Source organism: Notechis scutatus, chromosome 6 (assembly GCF_049901735.1).
Source record: "Notechis scutatus isolate UNSWTSFEM ecotype Mainland chromosome 6, rNotScu1.2, whole genome shotgun sequence".
Lineage (NCBI taxonomy): Eukaryota > Metazoa > Chordata > Lepidosauria > Squamata > Elapidae > Notechis > Notechis scutatus.
Window position 1 is genome coordinate 64,378,812 of NC_142014.1, and position 22,205 is coordinate 64,401,016.

Consider the following 22,205-nt stretch of genomic DNA (forward strand, 5'->3'; position numbering starts at 1 on the left):
TGAGATCACCATTTGAGACCTTCCCACTTGGCTACTGGTAAGCAAAGTCCCTGGGGGAATCCAGATTAATTTAAACACCACGTAATTCATTTAAACAACTGTAGTTATTCATTTAACAACTGTGGCAAAAAAGCTCATAAAATAGGGTGCAAGTCACTTAACAATTACCTTGCTTATCAACAAGAAATTCTGGTCCCAATTTGGTCATAAGTTGAAGACTACCTATAATTTCTTTGCTACCCACACGTTTGTAGACTGAACAACATCTTTGGATTTGATAGTCTGCATGGGATGGTTGTAGTGGTGCAGGCAAATCTGGCTTAAGTTTTGCAAATTTATCTATTGTTCAGTGGTCCTTTCTTCTCTAAATATGACATATGAATGCATATTGTTGCATGATTCCTGCAGTCATGCAGGCACGATTAACTGTTTGGACATGGTAGCATAGGTAATCTTTCCACATCAATTACAAAAGTTTAAATTTGATTCAATTTTAATTTGGTTTGTTTGTTTGTTTGTTTTAAAGGCAGATAAGGGTCTGCCAGATAGCAGATAGAGTAGAAATTAGGGTTGGAGACAGATGCAAAGGAAATGGGGTGATGAGAATCTGACTATAGCATGCAGAGAAAGCCAAAAGGTGAAGAAAAGAGATTTAGCAGAACATTACCTGACAGTCTGACAGCGTTGCCTCCTGGTTAGTTGTGAGCCGTGTGGCGGTAGTGAGGCAGCAGGCTGCTGACAATCTACAAGAGACTGATAAATTAGGGATATATACAAAGAGATGACACAAAAGGTTAGTAAGTAATAAACACACAAGGCAGGTGGTGGAAGAGATTTAGTGAGGAATGCTGCTCTAAGTCAAGAGGATTAAACGGTTAAAGCATTGATAAATGCTGACAGAAACACTCAACTGTTTCAAAATCTTATTTTAAAGATATCCCTCACTTTCTCTGAGTTAACAGCCTAAAAACATTGGGTAGGTTCACAGTATACTCTCAAAGATCACTTGTTAATCTAAATGGTGTCTTCTATTGCCTTGCTAAATACTCAAATAGGTATGGGATACAGATGAATGGAAAGAAAATTGCTCCTTGACAATGATCATTTGGGTATTGACTTCAGTTTAGAAACTGGTTTTGCTTCTCTCATTGCAAAATCTAGTAGAAAAAATGGGTATACTTGGATTGAAAAAAAACCATGAAATAATTTATATTGGGGCAAAGGGACTGTGATTAATTTCAGCTATACTTGAATCAGTCTATCAATAAATATATTTCTTCCAGGTTCCTAATCAATATCTCAATTAGCCATAAGTATATTTTTTTTGCTTGGTGTTAAGCATATCCAAGCACTGTCGTATTCTGTGAAGATCTACACTGCCCTCCTATGGTATATATGTGGTATGCCTGTTAAAGCAAATTATGATGATAAAACAGGATGCAGTGGAGTTTTAAATGACCTTGACGAAAAAAGTGAATAATTCCCTGAGAAAAGTAATTTATATTTAAGATTTGTAACTGTAATTATAATTATATACTGAATGCCTGAAGAAAAAACACAGCACATTTAAAATGATAAAAATGTTTCATCATCTGAACTCGGTACTCAGTTAAAGAACTTGGAAATGAGAGAATTTCCCTCAGAAAAAAATCTTATTTACTTTAAAAAGTGTAATTGCATTCAAGAATTCAGATGGATGTGTTCGACCAGCTTTATCTTACTAAGTTCTAGAGCAGTTAGAGAACAATCTACATGGCGTACAAAAGGCAATTCATTTATGATTCTTATTTCTACTACTTTTTTTAAAAGGAGCATTTAAAAGCAAGCTCCAGTGTTTTAGAAAAAAAATCTATAAATAGTGGTATTTTATATATATTAGGACTCTTATCAGCAATGTGAGGTTTTTCAAAAGGATTTCAATGATTTTAGAATCTTCTTCTAGTTTGACTGCTGGAAGATTATTTGAATTTGTAAATTGATATAAATGGTGAATATATATATATATATATATTCACCATTTATTAATACATATTAAAGACAGTGGAGTTCTTACAATCTCATAATGCCAGGAATCATCTCTAAAGTTATGGGGTGTTTTTTTTCCAATGGAGCTGAAGTTATTCTGAAACCTATGAATAAGCATCAACCTGCCTCTTGGAACCTAGATCCCAGCTGTCAAATAAGGAAAAAAATCATATAAAAACATAAAAGGGCTTTGCAAGTGCTAGGAGAGCCTTTGCCCAACTTCATGTTGTGTGCCAGTTGTACCGTTTATTGGATTGTGAGGCCCTGTGCACAATCATTCATGACCTGGTCATCTGGCTGAATTACTGCAACATGCTCTACATACCCTTAAAGAATATTCGGAAACTACAACTGATTATAGACTGTAGTGGCACAGTCAGTTCGGGAGGCCCCTCAGGTGGCACATGTCATACCACTGTTACATGAGATGCATTGGCTGCCAGTTTGCTTCTAGTTCGAGTTCAAGGTGTTGGTTATCACCTTTAGAGCCCTTTATGACATGGGTCCATGGTATCTGATGAACTGCCTTATTCCAATGGGACTAACCACCATATTTGTTCCAACAAACAGGGCCTACTTCAGACCCCATCGGTCAAATAATTTCACCTAGTGGCGGTTCAGGAGATGAGCCTTTTCTGCTATGGCTCATTCCTGCCCACTGGAATGTTCTCCTGTCAGAGATCTGGGCTGTCATAACGCGTGAGCCCGATGGGCACTTGCCCATGGGCTCCACGAACTTAGGGGCCCCATACTAATCTGTGTATGTTAACCGTTCAATGCATATTATATCATATAAATACATATTTATTACATTTTACTGTTTTTTATTAATATTAACATGCAAATATATGCTTAATTTTATCGACCATTTACATTTTTATTCCTGTGAGTATTTGTCATAGGGGCCCCAGTACACTGCTTTGTCCTGGCCCCATAATGCTGTTAAGATGGCCCTGTCAGAGGTGAGATTTACCCCCATCTGGAACAGCCTAAAATTTGGCTCTACTGCTTGGCCTAGGACCCCAAAAGGGGTGTGTTACATTGGGGGTGGCTGATAGGTGAAGATGCTCACCCCCAGGCTGCCAGTCTTGGTTCTTCACTTTTAATCTTTTTATTCTTTTTTTTTTTAAAGAATTTTTAACTTTTTATTATCTTGTAAGCCGCCCAGAGTTGCTGTACTAGTGAGATAGGTGGCCTTGCAATTTTATAAATATGGACCTATTCTTATAAGAACCTATCATTTATAAACTTATTTGAAGTTCTCTGTTTCTTTAACTTAGGTTCAGTATAATTTGAATCCATTTCCACACTTCCACAAATCATAGGAAAGGCATGTATTCATACAAAAGGCATTAAAACTTCCCTCCACAGATTATATCCTGTTGCCTGAAAGATTATATCCTGTGTGTCTTTATTTCTGCTGTCAACAAAGCTAAAGTTTTACATTCTGAGTAATTTTCTAGCTACTTCATATTGGCCCAGTTTGTTGAATCAAAATATAATGAATTGGACTGTGTACTTGTGTTTAATAAATGTGTGTATGTGTACAATTTGTGTGCAATTTAAATCTGTGTATATAATTTATGTGTGTGTGTGTGTGTATATATATATATATATATATATATATATATATATATATATATATATATATATATATATATATATATATATATATAATTTATATTTGTGTGTCTTTGTGATAGGTATGTAGTGTGTGTGTGTGTGTGTGTGTGTGTGTGTGTGTGTGTGTGTAATTTAAAGATGTTCCTAATTTTCCCAGCAGCTTCCTCAAATTCATCCTTTCACTTTTGTGGATTGTCACACTGGATAAAATAATATGTGATGTATTTGGTTTTAGCTTATTGTGATAAGTTGTAAACTAAATCTTAGTACAATATATGAACCCAGGCAATATGTGCATGGTTTTATAAACTGGGTTCACACATATTTGATAACTGTACTTTAATCGAGGATTAAGGGATTGCAATAACCCATAATTGGAGGGCTCACAAAACATGCAAAACTAAAGTCAGACAAACCATATTATAGTGGGTTGTGCAAACCAGCTTAAACCTTAAGTCTTCTACCTGACATTTCATCCACATCAAAGTCTCAAGGTGGCGCCAAGGAATGACTCCATACATATTGTAACAGATAGCTCCATAGTACATCAAGTACCTTGGATCACCTTCTGACTTGCTGACATGCATTTGTTAAGTAGCAAGTGCTTTTAGGAGGAGTTTAACTTCACTGCCCAGTTTATCACATGAAAGTGTGAATCGGAAGAAATTTAAATGAGACATATCTATTGCTGAACATTTATTTGTTCAATCTAACCAGCATGGCAGCAACATTCCTTAACTTTTAACAGTAAGGATCAGAGAGTAATAGCACATGCCATGTTTCACTGTGGCAGCACTAAGAGACTATATTGTTCAGGATTCAATTTTCTTTCTGTTTTTTCCCCATATTTGCCATGTATCTTTTTTCCCAGCAATTCTACTTCTTCATTAGAAAGGATGGAAATGCCACTATGTTCTTCTTGGTGAAGGATAGGTGACTCGGTTCATCTGCTTCTTCATTAGATATTGAATATTGAATAATTAAAGCCCTCTCAAACAAAGCATCCCAACAGATGCTATCTATGTTTTCCAAACCACAGCAAATACTGGCACTAACAATTAATAACATGCTGGGATCACAGCAGAAGAAAAATGACCAAGATGAGGAGATGCAAAATCCTTTCTCAGAACAAGTTAGAGTTCCTTTCTGCATTATTCCTATTTTCTTTTACAGAAATAAGAGTCAAACTGTGATGCCCTTCGCAATGTTTTTAACACTTAGCTCAATTATGCTGGAAGTCATTACATGACTTAATAATGTTATTCAAAGAAAATATGTTGAAGCACATTGTATGCTTTTACACTTGCCTCATTTCCATTCCTAACACACAGACTGCTATCCTATATAGTTGGTTATCAAGATCAGGTTGCATGACTAAGTCATCATGCATTAAGACCACAAATGATGCACAAACACGAGAAACACTTCAAGTTTACAACAAAAGGTTGCACTGTGTCCTCTTTGTCTCATCATCTAACTAATTTGCTCATAGTCAGTCTTCTCTTGACCTGGAAGGATAAACAGGATATTCTACTTATATTTCTATTTTTGTTTGTTACAGCTAAGATCTTAACCTTCTATGACTTCTAAAGGTCCCCGAGGATACAAATGTGAATGTTTTATGAACAGTTAATATTTTTCCTCCTGTTTCTTGATAAACCTAGTGATGGTCACCTCAATTTATTGCTTAAAATGTCAAGTCATATTAAACCAAAAATCCATCTAATACAGGGGTGTCAAACTGGCAGTGTCATGGCGGTGTCACGTGATGTATCGGGTCTTTTTCCCCCTTTGCTAAACTTGGCAGGGGTGGGGCCAGCACATGACACATCCGGGCCACGGGCCACACACTCCTGATCTAATACAACACCTTCAGTTGCTCTGTGAGATGATCAGTTTTTAAATTTAATGAATATACAAATCAGTAAATAAATGAAATCCTGACTAGCAGTCAACTCTGCCAAACTCCATTATCAGCAGGCACCATAATAGTAGCATGGCCACGAAACTTATCTTTTATGATTTATCACTAATATCTGGCAGGTATATTCATACTTCCTTTGTACACGATGTTCTGCTTAGGAATCAATGCTAGCAAGTAATGAAAATTTTGTCCAACATAAATTTGTAATTAATGAACCATCAAGATAGTGATCATCAATGTATAGCAGTAGCAATAGCACTTAGACTTATATACTGCTTTACAGTGCTTTACAGACCTCTCAGCAGTTTACAGAGCCAGCATATTGCCCCCAACACTCTGTGTCCTCATTTTATCCACCTCGGAAGGATGGAAGGCTTGAGTCAACCTTGAGTCGGATGAGATTCGAACTGCTAAATTGTAGGCAGCCGACAGGCAACAGAAGTAGCCTGCATTACTGCACTCTTAACCACTGTGCCACCACTGCATATCATACATATGCAGGTCCAAAGTCTCTGAAGTAAACAAATTTGTCTTATGCTTAGAGATAAATCTCATCATACTGCTTGGTTTTATCCTATTTTTCTATAATTAGTAAATATCTAACAATGTAAGTAACAATACAACAATAACATTGGAGATGGCAGCGGAATAAATATATCTTTCAGCTAATTAATATTGAGTAAAGTTTAATCTGTAGCACATTGAGTCAGAGTCATGCTGTTTGGAGCAGCAAATAAGGTTTAATAATAAATAAAATTATTTAAATGTTATAACTAAGAAAACTAATTAGAGTATTTTCCAAGCTGGACTGTAACGATCAGAAAAGATGGAGCCAGGAAGACTGCTGTGTGCCACTCAAAAAAAGTTTTTGCTCCAATGATTACACACCAATCTGCTGAAAAATGTGGTGCAAATGAAAACTTTTTAAGTTGATCTTGAGGTACCAATAGAATTGAGCATTAGTTCTAAAATTTGCTGTCAACATGAATTAAACTCTTCTTGTTCCAAATGTATAAGCAAATAATGTATATATGAAAAATACCTTTTGAAGTTGTCTATATCTCTGTTTTGTTGTCTATATCTCTGTTTTGCCATAAAGAGATTTGAACTACGAAGATTGTGTTAAAATCTGTTTAATAGTTTTTTAAAGAATATTATCTTGTGGAACAAGTATCAGCAGATTATTTGTGCCTTGTTATTAATTTGCTTTCAGATCTTAACAATCTCATAAGGAATATATCTGTCTGTATTTACTCCATTTTAGCTGTTACTCCATGGTGCAAAGCAACCACCTAATCCTCATTTATAAATAACAGCAAAAAGTGAGATCACATTCTGCCAATGCTTGTTATAATAAAGATGTGCTTATTATTAACATTTTAGGATCTAGGGTAAGTTTGGGTTAACAAAGCAGATTTGGGACAAGCAAAATAGTTTTTCATATATAAACATATCAGACCTCAAGATGTGGAAATTTTGATTGATTTAATAAGGGTATTAAACACATCATGTGTTGCTTAAATAGAGTTTCCATATTCAAAGACATTAGGCCCCAGAATTTAAAGAATGAAGAAGACTTTTGCTTTCCCAACCTACTTGTAAGCATCATCATGGACTTCTTGTGGATCTTTGTCTTACCATTGTAAGAAAAGAGGTCCTTAATTTTAACAAGCACACCTTTCTGAATCTGCACTGTAAATTCTAGTAAAATGGGAGAGCATCAGCTGGGAAGTTGTAGTGTTTGTGTAACTCCCCTACAGAACAGCTGACATTCTGGCTTGCTCAGAAGCAAGAAAACATTCAACTCTTACATTTAATATATGCAAGTGTTCTTATGTTACAATTATACGATATCATAGGCCAGTGTCTCTCAATCTTGCCTATTCAAAATATGTGGATCTCAACTCCCATGCTGGCTGAGGAATTCTGGGAGTTAAACTCATACCTCTTGAAGTTGTTATAGTTGAGGAACACTGTTAATAGACTAAACAATGCATATTTTGACACTGAATGCAGATTACAACCATGGGATTCTACACTTAAATTAAAACAAAAAATACCAAATGACATTTCCTGCAGAAATACGATTTTAGTCATTCCTCACTAAATCAGCTGAAAGATTAGCCAGCAGGTTAGTGAAGTAGCAGACACAGAAAGACAGAAATAGTAACATTTTTCCTTTCTTTCATTCAGTCATACGGTACATAGAAATAATGGGCAACACTTAAATTAGTGTACTGTACCTTCTCATTGAAATACATAGCATGTAAATTCAAGATTCAACAGGAAAAAAAAATCTTTCAAGGTATCATTTTGCAGAACACAACTCTGAAGAAAGAGATAGCTTGCTGCTCTTGTTTACTATAGTTTTACAATTTCTAAGGACCAAAATTTAAAGCCAACTCCAAAATTGTTCATATAATAAATTCAATCATTATAGGTGTGGGTAACCTTTCAATGATAGGTATAAGGGTAATCATGCCAACAGTATTTTCCAGAAGGAAGGATTTTGAGGGAGCTTGTCTCTGAATTTTTTGAACTACAATCATCTTATCTCAGGGCTTACCCTGCAGCCTTTGAATATTTCTCAGAAGGAAGTTCTGCAAAATTACAGTAACTGTGGACACAATCCGACTAAGTGAGACAGTAATACTTTACAACAACAACAAAAAATCTAGATAATTAAAAAGAAAGTTCATTCATTGTGCATGTGACAGTTGTTTCTTTGTGGCTCTCACTGCAGTGTGCGTGTGCCAAACAATCACCATTCAGATGTGAGCACAATTTCAGAAATGAGTGTAAATCTGCTCAAATTGCAATTTGTTTTAATGAACCCTTTTCCATTTTTAAAACCACATAGTGCAGAAACCTGACATTTCGTGGCAAGGTAGAGAAGGACTGCAAGGAAGATTGGAATCAGTATGTTACAGCTGCAATGTTGCAGTGCGTTCCCACAAAATGTCAGGGAACGATTAGGGTTTCTCCCAGACAATCCTGCCTCTCCATTTCATTCTTCTTTTTCTATTCTCACTCACAACCTCCAACGAGTACAGGAATGGGCAACTATGGCCCATTTGTGACCTGTGGACTTCAACTCCCAGAATTCCTGAGCCAGCCATGTTGATTCAGGAATTCTGGGAGTTGAAGTCTACCAGTTGTAAAACAGCCATAGCTACTACTGAACTAAACCTAACTGCTGCATTCATGCTCATTGGTCTATATCAGGGCTGTCAAACTCCCGGTCTACAGGCCGGATGTGTTACGTGCTGGCCACACCCACTCCCAGTTTACTGAAGGGAAAAAAGTCCCAATACATCACGTGATGTTGTCGTGATGATGTGATTTGATACCCCTGGTCTATATTGACCAATTCTGGGGTCTCTTCACAGATTTTCCCTAAGTTTACATTTACGTTTACTCCAATTTCTGGATTCCACAGGCCCTGTTTTAGCACTATAGCTACTAGCAGATATATAAAAATGTATATAGCAGTTATAAGAATTATCCAGATTTGAGAAAAAGTAAGCACAGCTCCTCAAAGCTTTTTATATGTCATTTGTGATCTTCCCATACAAAATAATTTAAAAAAATGTATGGCTATTTTCTACCTGTAAAGATGGGTACAACTGGCTATTTGACTATTTTGTATTTGCAACTATAACATTTATATTGGGATGAAAAAGAAAGAGAGCAACATCATGTGAAACTGTTTTTTTCTGATAGATAGATGATAGATAGATAGATAGATAGATAGATAGATAGATAGATAGATAGATAGATAGATAGATGGATGGGTGGGTGGGTGGGTGGGGCGGGGTGGGTGGGATGGATAGATAGATAGATAGATAGATAGATAGATAGATAGATAGATAGATAGATAGATAGATAGATAGATAGATAGATAGATAGATAGATAGATAGATAGATAGATCCACAAATAAATAACTCAATATGATCTGGGGTTAAGAAACAACAGGCTACACACAAAGCTCTCATTAAGCCTTTCAGAAAAAAGTTTCTAAATATATGCATTGATATCATTGAAAAATTGTTCTTGTTAAAGAATGTCTATACTTCCTTCTTTTTGTCATGGTTTCATGCACTTTGTTTTTTATTCTTTGAGCATGTCAACTGTTTAAATTGCTGGTCTGTGACCATAATGTGTATATCATCATCATGTAATGTTCATTTCTGGAAATCCAAAAAGATTTCAATAAATATTTAAAAAATTGTGGATACAGTGCAACAGCAGTTTTATGCAGAATGTTTTATGAATCAAAGGCTTCTTTGTTATGGTTGAAATCACCGCAATTAGGAACATCATGCATTTTGCCACATGCAAGATAAAAAGATTTGAAGAAAATATGTGAAAAAATAATTTGTAGTATCACAAATGCTTACAACATATTTCTTAGTATGGAATGTAAATTCTCAGACTTGACTAAAAAACACAGAAATATAACCAGACCTTAGTAAATAGCTCAAAGCAGTGGCACCAAGAGGTAAAGTGTGATTAATTAGTTAGTTTGTTAAATAGATTAAATCAAATAATGTCCTTGAATTCCTTCCCCTTCCCTTGAAGGGCAATTATTTCCAGATTTGGAATAGGATTCACATAAAATTGTACCACCTCTGGATTGATTCTGTGCATATACAATGCTCATTGAATTAGTTCAGTGCATATTATTCAAATGTGGTTGATCTAAAACAATGATGAAACAGACACAGGGAAAAAATAGGGTATAGTAAACCGAAAACAAGGAATCATGGACACAAAGGAATACTTTAAAGAAATGGAAGTAGGTTTGATAAGGAATATTGTTTTTCATTTCCCAGCAGAATTAACTAATTGCCTAAAAACAGAATGCAGACATTTTTAGTTTTCCTACCCATCCACTTTGGTGAATTCCATGTGCAAATAAGGTTCCCTATTTTTATCCTCACTCATTTCAAGGTGTTTTTTTTCCCTGTATACTGTAATGAATGGGGCATTCATAAGCCATAAATCACATTCCCATTAGCTTTCAAGTGTCAACCAGGACAGCTTTATAATGTTTTCTTGTTTGAACTACATAGTTCATAGCAATCAAATTCAGCCTTTCTTAGCTATAATTATGACTGTCAGAACATTATTATTATGATACACAGGGGCAGCTACAACAAGAGAATGGAGGGGAGGAGTGCATTCTTACATTCTTGATAAAACACAAGCTGTGAAATTTTCACTCCCTTGAATAATCAGACTCAGTTAAAACAATTATCCAGCTATTGCCTGAAAGGTATAAACATATATACAAGCTGCATGTGAAAATACTGAACATATGGTAGGTCTGTGGGAGAGTTAGTTGGCTTTTTGTTGTTTTCCATGGCCAGGGCAGGAATTACGAAAACTGCAGAGCCAGTGAAATTGCCCCCATCCTCTCTTTAACTAGAATAACAAGTATTTTACTACATAGATCCAGAGTTACTGTAAATCGGGGTGGGGAATTATGACCCTTTTATGACTGTGGACTTCAAGTCCCAGAATTCTTGAGCCAGCATGGCTGGCTCACAAATTTCACCATCAGTCAATTGTAGAAGGCAGCTGAACTTGGAACAACTTATGCAATGACACTTCAGTGTTCTGACAGATGAACACAATTCAAAGCGCATTGACGATGTCTCCTCAAATGGTGATGAAATGTTTGCAGCCAAATTGCCAAGCTTGGAGCACAGAACAGCAGCCTAACTACCAACCCGAGCTACTAATATTCAAATAGATTTTAATGACACTTCTAATACTATTAAACAACAACTTCCTATTCCAGGTCCTTAGGAAGGATTCAATAGGTAGACAAAAATGCTAAATTCTGTCTAAATAATCTGGCTGATTCTGCAACAAACCATAATAATGTCTTACGTATTTTACTTAAAAAGACATAGAAGTTAATCTGGACATATAAGTAGCAAGGACTGGCTTGACTGATTGATGTGAGAATGACTTAATTCTTGCAACAATTTGTTCTAGACACTGGGTGGGAGCTTAACACAACCATTTGTAGGCAACTTCAAACAATGTTTGGATGGAAGTGATAGAAGTGAAAGATCTTCAAAATTTAAAATAAGAGGAAGTACTGTAAGCAGAAGTGGATGCAACAGGAAATACCATGTTATCTCCAACAACAGCGGCAGCAGTGGCGGGAACCGTGGAAGCGTTTCAGCCACTTCTCAGGTGGGGGAGCCGCTTCCGTAACTTCCACAGTTCCCGCCACTGCTGCCGCTGTTGTTGGAGACGGCGCTGGTGAGAGAGGGACAGCTGCAGCTCAGCCTGGGCACTTGGAATGCAGGAATGGGCTGTGCACCGGGACTTTTGCAAACTTGCAGAGCCTGAGGCTGGAGCACCAAGGGTAGCAGCAGCAGAGACGCTCGCTCGGCTCTTCTCATGCCCACCCAGCCACTCGGAATTAAACCAAAACGCAGCACTCCCAGGTACCTCAAAATCTTTTTTTTTCCTGTTGTTACGGGGACAGGGGAAAAGCGGGAGCGACTCAGATGCTGTTGTTGGAGATGGCGCTGGTGCGCGGGGGGGCGAGAAATTAATTCACCCCCGAAAAGACGTCCTAGTCATTTTGTCGGTGCTCAAAAAAAATAAGGCCTGGCCTTATTTTGTGAGAAACACGGTAGCTAGCTTAAAGGCAAAGTAAAATGAATTGAAAAATTGGAAAGACAAAACTAAACAAACTGAATAACAGGAAAGAACTAATTGTTCTAAGAATCCATAAAATAACTAAGAACTCAAAAACAAGTTAAAAGAGCATGCTCAACATACTATTGAATATTAACTGACACATCTTCCATATACAGTGGAACCTCGGGTCATGAACGCTTCTGTTCACCACCAAATTGGGTGGTGAACAAAAAATCCGCCTGATTTTTTAATTGGGTGACGATTCAAAAATTGAGTGGCGAACAAAATCGGCATTGAAAGATTCCCTTTCCGTGCTGATTTTCCCTTTGGCGCCATTTTTTTACTGCGCGCATGTGCAGTCAGTCGTGCTTCCAAATCGGGTCGCAACCGGAGTCCGGGAATGGATTACAGTCACAACCCAAGGCTCCACTGTATTATCTGCTTACTTAAATGCACATGCAATGTCTGACTTTGTATGATTGGGGAGAGTAGCAGGAAATACATAGAAGGTGGTTGGAGGTAATGTAACTGCATAGTACCTGCACCAATGGGGAATGAGGATGGATGGGTAGTCAGAGCAGGGGATATAAAGATGTTGATTTGAGATGATGAACTTTGGAGAGAACCAAGCTGTTGAAAGCTGCCCTGTTTATTGCAATAAATGAAACGAAAGATCTTCACTGTGTCTTGGCTGGTTATTGGCAAGGCAAGTTTGCCACTGGTTGCAAAGGAAAGTAGCCAAGAGCACATAACAGAAGGAAACCTGACCCATAGTCCCTAAAGTTAACAGGTTTTAATCCCAGGGTAGGCCTTGTAGTTCTTTGCAGAACATGTGCTATATGCTTATGGCTACGCATATCCTATTCCCTGGCAAATCAGAGTAATTCATTGTAATGTTATAGCAATGACAATCAGTTTGAGATGTGTCTGTGGAGAGTCATTAAAGATGGTATCACAGGAGGGTGGAGCTGGCGTCGCGACGATATGGCATGCGATCTTGGAGGTCTGAGATCGCTGCTGATATCTTTGCTCCTGGATGGTCCAAAAGGATCTAAACCATCCCGAAGAGATGGTAAATGTAAAGAACGCAACCTGTTGATCCTAGGGATACCCTAAAGTCCCTGGTAGATCCAGGAGAAGCTCTTTTTGCCAGCGGCAAAGAGGCAGCCATTAAAGCTGCTGAAGTTGGGACAGCTCCGAAACAGAAGAGGATAGAAAGAGAAAGTGTGCCGGTTTGGTGAGAATTTTTTCTTTAAGATTTAAAAGGACACCCTAAGGAAAAGAAAGAACCTGTAAAATTTCAGACAGAAGTAATTAAGCAGCGATTTTTAACGGGAAGTCAAATTAATTTTTTCTTTTTTTTGCTGGACTCTTTATATATGATTTTTTTACTTTGAACTGGACTGGTCTTTTTTTCTATCTTATTTTTTCTTTATTGTCTCTTCTCTTTTTTGTTTTTACAATATTTTAGGCTACAGATTCCCTTTTAGCCTTTTTTTTTCTAAAACCTTTTTCTTTTTTAATTAATTTTTATAATAATTTGTTTGGAAAAGGAGGGGGAAAGTGTAAACAGAGGAAACTTTGTAACACTGCCAACTAGAGACTTAGAAATATTGTTTCTCTTTTTTTTCTCTCTCGACCAGACAAAGCTGAGAAAGAATTCAGACTTTTTTTCAAGGACTTTGAGCCTGTCTGATAAGATAGAGGGGAAAGCATGGGAGAGTGTTATTGCAGGTGCTCTTCTGGGTTTCTATCAGTATCTGCAGTCTGGTGTTGAAGTATACAGAAAAAAGATGATAAGACTCTAGATAAGAGAGCTATAAAAATTAACGAAAGCCTTGGATAACTAAATAGGTGCATTGTGTTTTTTTTCTCTTTTTTAAGTTCGGCAATTCCTCACAACCCCTCCTTATCAGCTTATTATTTGTAATACTTATTTGGATCCTTGGACTTTTGGAACCTGCTTTTGTCTTTCTTTTTGCTTTTGGAGCCTAATTTTTACTTTTGCATTATATTTTAAAGGAAAAGTCTTAGTATTAATGTTTTCCTTCTTTTTTTTTTTTTAAGGGAGTAGTCTTTTTTCTTTTTCTCTCGCTCCCTCTTCTGCATTTTTTATTTATCTTCCATATTAGGGTTTTTTTTGGCGGCTTCCTTTTTTTTTTGTATACTTTTTCATATCTGAGACTTTTTAATTGGATTAAGGTGTTGAAGAACCTGAAGAAATTCCTTTTTTTTTTTAGTTTTTTAGTTTTTACTTTTTTGCCTTCTACAAGATTTAACAGTTTTTTCCTTTTTCTGTTTATGGCTTTTTTTCTTCCTTTATTGAGTTTTTACTGCTATTTAACTAATTGATTGGATTAAGGTATACAAGAACCTGAAGAAATCTTTTTTTTTCTATCTTGCTTCTTTTTTTCCACTATTTTTACTTGGATTTACAATTGGTTATTTCATGAGTGGATTAAGATTTAGAAGAACCTGAAGATTTTGAATTGTCCAAAATGAGCAGGAAACTAACAGCGGCTGGTTCCTCAATTCCTACTTCTTCTTCTTCACCATCTGGAGGACAATGCTCAATACAGAAGATGTTACAACAAGAAAAAGAACAGGATAAGGTGACATTGCAGCTGATAATGCAAGGAATTCAAAGCATACAAGCAAGAACAGAGAATATTGAAAGGAGAATAGAAAAAACTGATGAAAAGGTGGAGAATATTCAACAAATGATGATGAAGTATGATGAAAAATTCAAAAAAAAATGAAGAAGATAAACAAAGAGATAAGAAGATTGGAGATATTGATGGCAGATTAACAGTGGTTGAACAAGATAAAAGTGGGATGCTGAGATGGGAGATGGACAGATCAGAATTTTATCTTAGATTCCAAAACATAGAGGAAGAAAAGGGACAAAACTTGGCAGAGATAATGATATAAATCTTGGCTGAGGCTCTGGAAATAACTAAAGAGAAGATGATGGATGGAATAGATGAGGTCTTTCGAGTTTTCACAAGATACGCAATGAGAAATAGTTTACCAAGATAAGTTCACATCAGATTTACAAAGAAAGCCATTAAAACACAAATATTGCAGGTGGCAAGAGAGAAAACATTGAAATATAAAGATAAGGAGATTGTAGTCCTGAAACAAGTACCCAGAAGAGTGAGAGAGATGAGAAGAGAATACCGATTCCTGACTAAAATCTTACTTTAAAAAGAGGTGAATTATAGATGGCTGATTCCAGAAGGTTTAATGTTCACATGGCAAGAATAGAGACACAGAATTGACTCAATTGAGAAAGCTGAATTGTTTTATACTGAATACTTTGGAGGGGAGAGGAGGAGACAGAAAAAGAAATGTCACTAATTGAATTCCAAGAGGATTGCCAAATAGCGACTGAAAAAGAAGAAGGTGCAGTAGGCGGAAAGGTGGAAGTTAAGGAACAACGTGAACCAATATCTACAAGAGCTACCAAACCTACTTATAAAGTATAAACATGGAAGAGAAAAAACTAATTACAATTAACATAAACAGACTTAATTCAGCTGTTAAAAGAAGGAAAACTTTCCATAAATTAGAAAAAATAAAATTTGATATAATCTGCCTACAAGAAGTACATATTAAAAAGCAACATGAACAACTGTTGATACAGACAAAGTTAGGGAAAATATTTACTTCTTTGACACAATGCAAGAAAAGAGGAGTGGTTTTATACATTAAAGATATTATTCCAGCGAAATTGATTTATACTGATGACAATGGAAGTTTATTAATGGTGGAAATAATGGACAATAATTTGAAAACACTCCTGATCGCAATCTATGCCCCGAATGACAATCAAGAAGAATTTTATAGAAAACTACACATGAAAATAATTGAACTGGACTATGCTAATATCGTTATGATGGGAGATTTCAATGGAATAGTAGACAATAAATACAACACAGAAAACTACAAAGCAAAACAGAAAGACTCTCCCTAAATCCTTTTTTAAAATGACAGATGAAATAAACTTAAAAGATGCACGGAGAGAAAGAAATGCTAAGACTAAGCAATACACCTTCTATTCAAACAGACATTTATCATGCTCCAGAGTAGATATGGTATGGATGTCAACAGAATTGTTAGCCAATATGCAAGAAATAAATATTGAAACAAGTATTTGGGCAGATCATAATCCAATGACAATTAAATGGAAAGGACAAAGAAGAAGATCTAGATGGATGTTAAATAATACTATACTAAAAAAGACTTTATACAGAGGATGGAGAAAGAACTGGCTTTTTTCTTTAAAGAAAATAAAAAAGAAGACACATCAATGCAGAATGTATGGGATACAATGAAGGCATATGCCAGAGACTTGATAATAGACTATACAAGGAAAAGAAATACTATGAAAAGACTAGCCTCTAAGACATTAGAGGATGAGTATAAAGAATTTGAAAAAGAGTTACAGAAAATGCCACAGAAAAAGGACATTAAGCTAAAAATGGATATAATTAAACATAAAATGAGTTTAATGGAAAAAGAAGAATTAGCACAAAAAATCAGAGGCACGAAACAGAACTATTTTGAAGATGCAAATCAACCAGGTAGATGGTTAGCATATAAACTGAGAAAGGAGAAAGAATTAAGGAAAATATTGCAATTAAAAGATGATCAAGGCCAAGTTTGCTATGGAAGTAAAGAGAAGAAGGAAATTATACGAGACTATTACGGGAAACTATACACACAAGAGAATATTGATGATGAAAGAGTTAAAGAATCATTGAATTTTCCATTGCTAGAAGTAATGAATGAAGTTATGTCAAAGATGAAGATACCTAATAATATAAGCATAATATAAGCTTCATGGTTAGAAGCTTATATTACACTTTTCCCAAAAAAGGAGGCTGACCCATTACAAATCAAGAATTACAGACCTATTTCCCTACTAAATGCAGATTATAAAATTTTTGCTTCAATATTGGCAGAAAGACTTAAAATATACCTAAATAATTTTATTCACTCTGACCAAAATGGATTTCTGCCAAAGAGACAAATTAAAGACAATATGAGAGTAATTTGGCACACTTTGGAATACTACGAGGCACACCCTGAAAAATAAATGGCTTTGATATTCTTAGATGCACAGAAGGCATTTGACAATGTGAATTGGCGATTCATGTTATTACAGCTGGAACAGATGGGTTTGGGTAAAAAATTTATCCAAGCAATAGAAGCTATATATCATAGGCAAACAGCAAAGGTAATGATAGAGGGAGAATTAACGGACTCTATTGATATAAGAAAAGGAACAAGACAAGGCTGCCCACTGTCACCTTTGTTGTTTGTGTTAACTTTGGAAGTGCTAAACAGAAATATTAGAGAAGAAAAGGACATAAAAGGGATGAAAATTTAAAAAGAATTTAAATTGCAAGCATTTGCAGATGATCTGGTTTTTATCTTAGAAGACCCACTAGAAACAGCATTAAAATTGATAGAAAAGATAGAGGTATATGGAAAGGTAGCTGGTCTGAAAATAAATAAAGACAAAACAAAGATTGTGACAAAGAATATGTTATCAAGACAAAAGGAAGAACTGGCAGATGTATTAAATATCCAGGTCACGAATAAGATCAAGTACTTGGGGATACATTTGACAGCAAGATGTAGCACCCTAAAAGAGAATAACTATATTAAACTTAAGCAACAGATAGCGCTAGATTTGGCGAAATGGGAAAATTTACAACTGTCATTAATAGGGAGAATATCAACAATCAAGATGAATATATTACCCAGAATTTTATATTTGTTTCAAACAATTCCAATTAGGCTTGGAAAAGATTATTTTGAAGATTTAAATAAAATTGTGTTAAAATATATATGGCAAGATAAGAAAGCGAGAATAAAATTAAAACTTTTGCAAGATGCCAGAACAAGAGGAGGATTTGGTTTGCCTAATTGGGAGTTGTACTACCAAGCTCACAAATTTGATGTGGGTTAAGGGGGGGGGGGGGGGGGGGGGGTTGGGGGGGGGGGGGGGGGTTTTTTCTGGGGGGGGGGGGCGCGCGCTGGTGGGCGGCCCCCGCGCGGTGGCGGGGGGGGGGGGGGTTGGGCCGGGGTAATGGATAACATTAAGAAATGCTAGGTTGTTGACATTAGAAGGACATGACCTGTTGTTGGGGTGGCATGCTTTTCTATGGTATAAAGGAACCAAAACACAGGGGTATTTTAGAAGATATTATATACGGGAGTCTCTGTGGTTAAATTGGGAGAAGACTAAAAGACAATGTTATTTGAAAATTCCAGTCTGGCTATCGACTATTGAAGCTTTTTCATATCCTATAATATACAAAAAGGAACAAACAGTTCGATATGGTGAAATATTGAATGAAAAGGGTGAACTTAAATCCATACAGAAACTAGAGGAACAAGGTATAAAAGATGAATTGGTTTTCATATGCGTAAATACATTCAAGGTATGATAAAGATTCTAAAACAGAAGGTTTCTATGATAAATTGACTGATTTAAATAAGATTTTGACAGGTACTGATGAAAAGGTGATTAAAAAATTGTATGGATATCTATTAGAAATTAAATTAGAAGAAGAACAAGTTAAAGAAATAATGATTGCTTGGGGGAAGAATTTCGGATATGGGATTGATCTAGAGAAATGGCAAAAATTGTGGTCTCAAAATTATAAAATGACATTGTTAACAGCATATAAAGAAAATTTGTATAAAATGTTTTACAGGTGGCATTTTCCCCCAACAAGAATAGCAAGAATGTTCAAGAATAAATCTGGAAAATGTTGGAAATGTCATCAGGTACCTGGCTCATATTACCATATGTGGTGTACTTGTGCAGATGCCAAAAAATATTGGGCTAAAATCCACACATGGTTGGAAAAAATGACAAAAAAAGTATGTAGACTTGAAACCAGAGATATTTTTATTGGGAATTTTACCTGAAATATACAATAAATAATTGAAATATCTTATTGTAAATGTACTAACAGCAGCTAGGATTGTATTTGCCAAAAACTGGAAAAATGAGAAAATACCATCGCAGGAGGAAATTATTAAGAAAATATTGGAATGTGCTGAAATGAGTAGATTGACATTTCAAATCAGAGAACAAGATGATCAACAATTTTATAAAATTTGGGATCTATTCTATCAATGGTGAGACAATAAAACATGGAAATGAAATATGTAGATTTTTAGAACATAATGAATATATAAAGATGTATTTTTTATTATATCTACAAAATTATTGTAGGATAGATTTGAGATTATAATATGAACTGTCATAAAACAAACTAAATAAAATATGGATTATCTTGTAAAATATGAATGAATAATAGTATAGTCAAATGATTGATTAACAATGATATTAATGTATCTAGGAATATTTGATTGACAATATGAGAATATATACAATGTAATTGTAATTGAAGACTATGAAGTGGAAGCACAAAACAATTTGTAAACCAACCGACACTCTGTATGTATATATATGGAAGATGGCTTGATGTTTTTATGTTTTGTTTGTCTGTGTTTGTCTTAAAAAACAATAAAAATTTTTTTTTTAAAAGATGGTATCACAGAGCGAGGCAGTATCTGTGAAGAATATAGAAATTCTACCCAAATCCAAATTTGGGGCACAAAAATCTCAATACCCTTTGGCTCTCCTTAATCTGTTAATAAAACAAATGTATCATTGATGATGGGACTTGAAAAAGTATTAATCTAGTCACAGCAGTATGTAGCTCTCATAAGTCTCTATGCCAATTTATAGCATGGCTTGGTTCAGAAACCTTATCTACTAACACACTCTATTCTGGAATGCTTGTCAAATGTAGTATTGAAATGAAGGGGCAACATTTGACTTTCTTTCCAGATGCATGGTTTGCTGGCAATTGTCACATACCTTATTCTAATTCAGTCCCCCTTAATATGTATGCAATATTTGTTTAAGTATAAAAGAAACCACTGGCAATTTTCTAATAATTTTTGCTTTGTATCATCTCTGGAATATCTCTTCATCTCCATTACAAACACCCATGGAAAAAGAATTTACTTTATCTTGAGTAAGCTCAAAGCAATCAAATGCAAATTTTATTTCCAAAAGTTATCTTAAATTTTGAAAAGCTTTTCAAATACTATGTTATTCATCCTGATGTAATTTTATGCAATTAAAACCTTTAGGAATAGCCCTTTGAGATGAAATCTTTAAAGCTATTAGAGGAAACAAAATACCAGGTGGCATAGATGAATTACCTTCATCCATCTTCATCAACAGGTTGATCAATTTGTTTTGAAATGCATCCATAAAGCTCCTAATTTGCTGGCCCATAAAAGCCTTAATATGGTATGATCTTATCTAATGATCAGAAAATGATGGCAATACTACTAGTAATTTTAATCATAATAAAACTGTTTGCTGAAAACACATTCCTCTAAGTCAGTCAGACATGATTAATGGTTGCAGATGGCAAAACCATGCACTGCTAGACTGACATAAAAGTGATTATAGTCAGAAAATATATTAGTTAGCAAGATAAGATGTACATTTCACATCCCAGGTATCAAAAGAATAACATGAATTTTAGCACACCTAAGCAAGTTAGCCATTTTTAGTAATGGTATTTTTTTTTCCTTTTAACAACCCTGTAATCTTGCATTTCATTTTCCTTCTGTTCTTTATAAGGGAGCACATGGAGCCCTCTTTTAAGCAGAATGGGCTGTTTCCATCTGCTCCTTGTTTCTACAGTGGTCAGATTTACTCATACTTGTTTTATTTTTATTACTGGCAGTGTTAAAATTAATTCTTACAGGGTCAGAGAAGAGGAAGAAAGGATTATAATTCCCAAGGAGGAACAATCAAATGCAATTACATTCCCTACAATTTCTGTTGCCTGAAATGGATGCATGAACATGGCTGAACACTTGGGCAACACTACTCACTCTGTTCCTTCACTTATGTCATATAAACCTATTTATTTAGTATTTCATACTTTTAGTCACTCAGTGTACTTTCCACATATACTTCTCCTAAAGATATAGTTCATATGACCATGAAACTCCAAGGCTCATCATGCTGATAGGGAATTCTGGAAGTTGAAGTCCATACATCTTAAAGCTGCCAAGATTGAAAAATGCTCCTCCACCGATGTAGTACCTGCATCAACCCTTCTGTGCCCTTGGCTAATTGTATTAGCTTGTTCTACAAGTTCCTTTAATACATTGCTGTCCTTTCACAGCACATGAAACGAAACAAAAACTTTTATTTATTTAATGAAGTACAAAGCAATTTGAATATTCTTGTAAAGGTGTCAAATTGCATTAAAAAATGCAATTAGCACTTCCTGCTTAAGAAAATGATAATTGCATTAAATACTGTAAGCCTGTGTGTCTTATTTATGTTCTCCTCTTGAAGCAGGGTGTAAAGTTACCAGAAAAGTATTCTTATCATTAGCAGAAGTTCCTTAGCTTATATCGCAGACATTATAGAAGTTGCTTAATATGATATTGTGAAAATCAGGAAATTTCCTGAATCTAAGTCTAAGTATAATGACCTATGAACTAGATATTTTTCTGTAAACAGCTAGATGGCAAGGGTGGGTATGGAAAATAACAGATAGTGTAAGATAAGTACGTATATGCTGAATTGTGCAAAATGACTAATTAGACTTACTTCCCCCTTTTGTAGTACATATGTTATGGTATAGCCTGATAAGAAAAATGCCCTGGGAAAAGCTGAGGCTGTGAGCTGCATAAAAGTAACCCCTCAGGAATAGCCTGGAGTTCAGAATTTGCCATGCTAATGCTCTGAATCTTTTGCACAAATAAACCTGTATTCTCCTACCCTTCGTGGTCTTGTGTCCTGATTTGGAAGCAGGATCTGCTGCAACATTTATGGCAACCGTGGCAGGACACAAGGGGCCCTGAGGCCTGCTGGAGGGTCCACCCCGGGTGCCGGTGCTT

General features: G+C 35.6%; 1 protein-coding gene across 5 annotated transcripts in view; it reads right to left on the reverse strand.

Moving 5' to 3' along the window:
• BICD1 (BICD cargo adaptor 1) overlaps positions 1–22,205 on the reverse strand; it is a 155,821-nt gene that overhangs the window by 12,898 nt on the left and 120,718 nt on the right. For 3 of the 5 annotated variants that reach the window (XM_087968537.1, XM_087968536.1, XM_026695086.2), the window contains one exon: positions 668–743. The exons of the other annotated variants lie outside the window; for them this stretch is intronic. In XM_087968537.1, the coding sequence (XP_087824663.1) occupies positions 668–743 (76 nt within the window). The remainder of the gene's footprint in view (positions 1–667; positions 744–22,205) is intronic. 5 annotated transcript variants of the gene reach the window in all.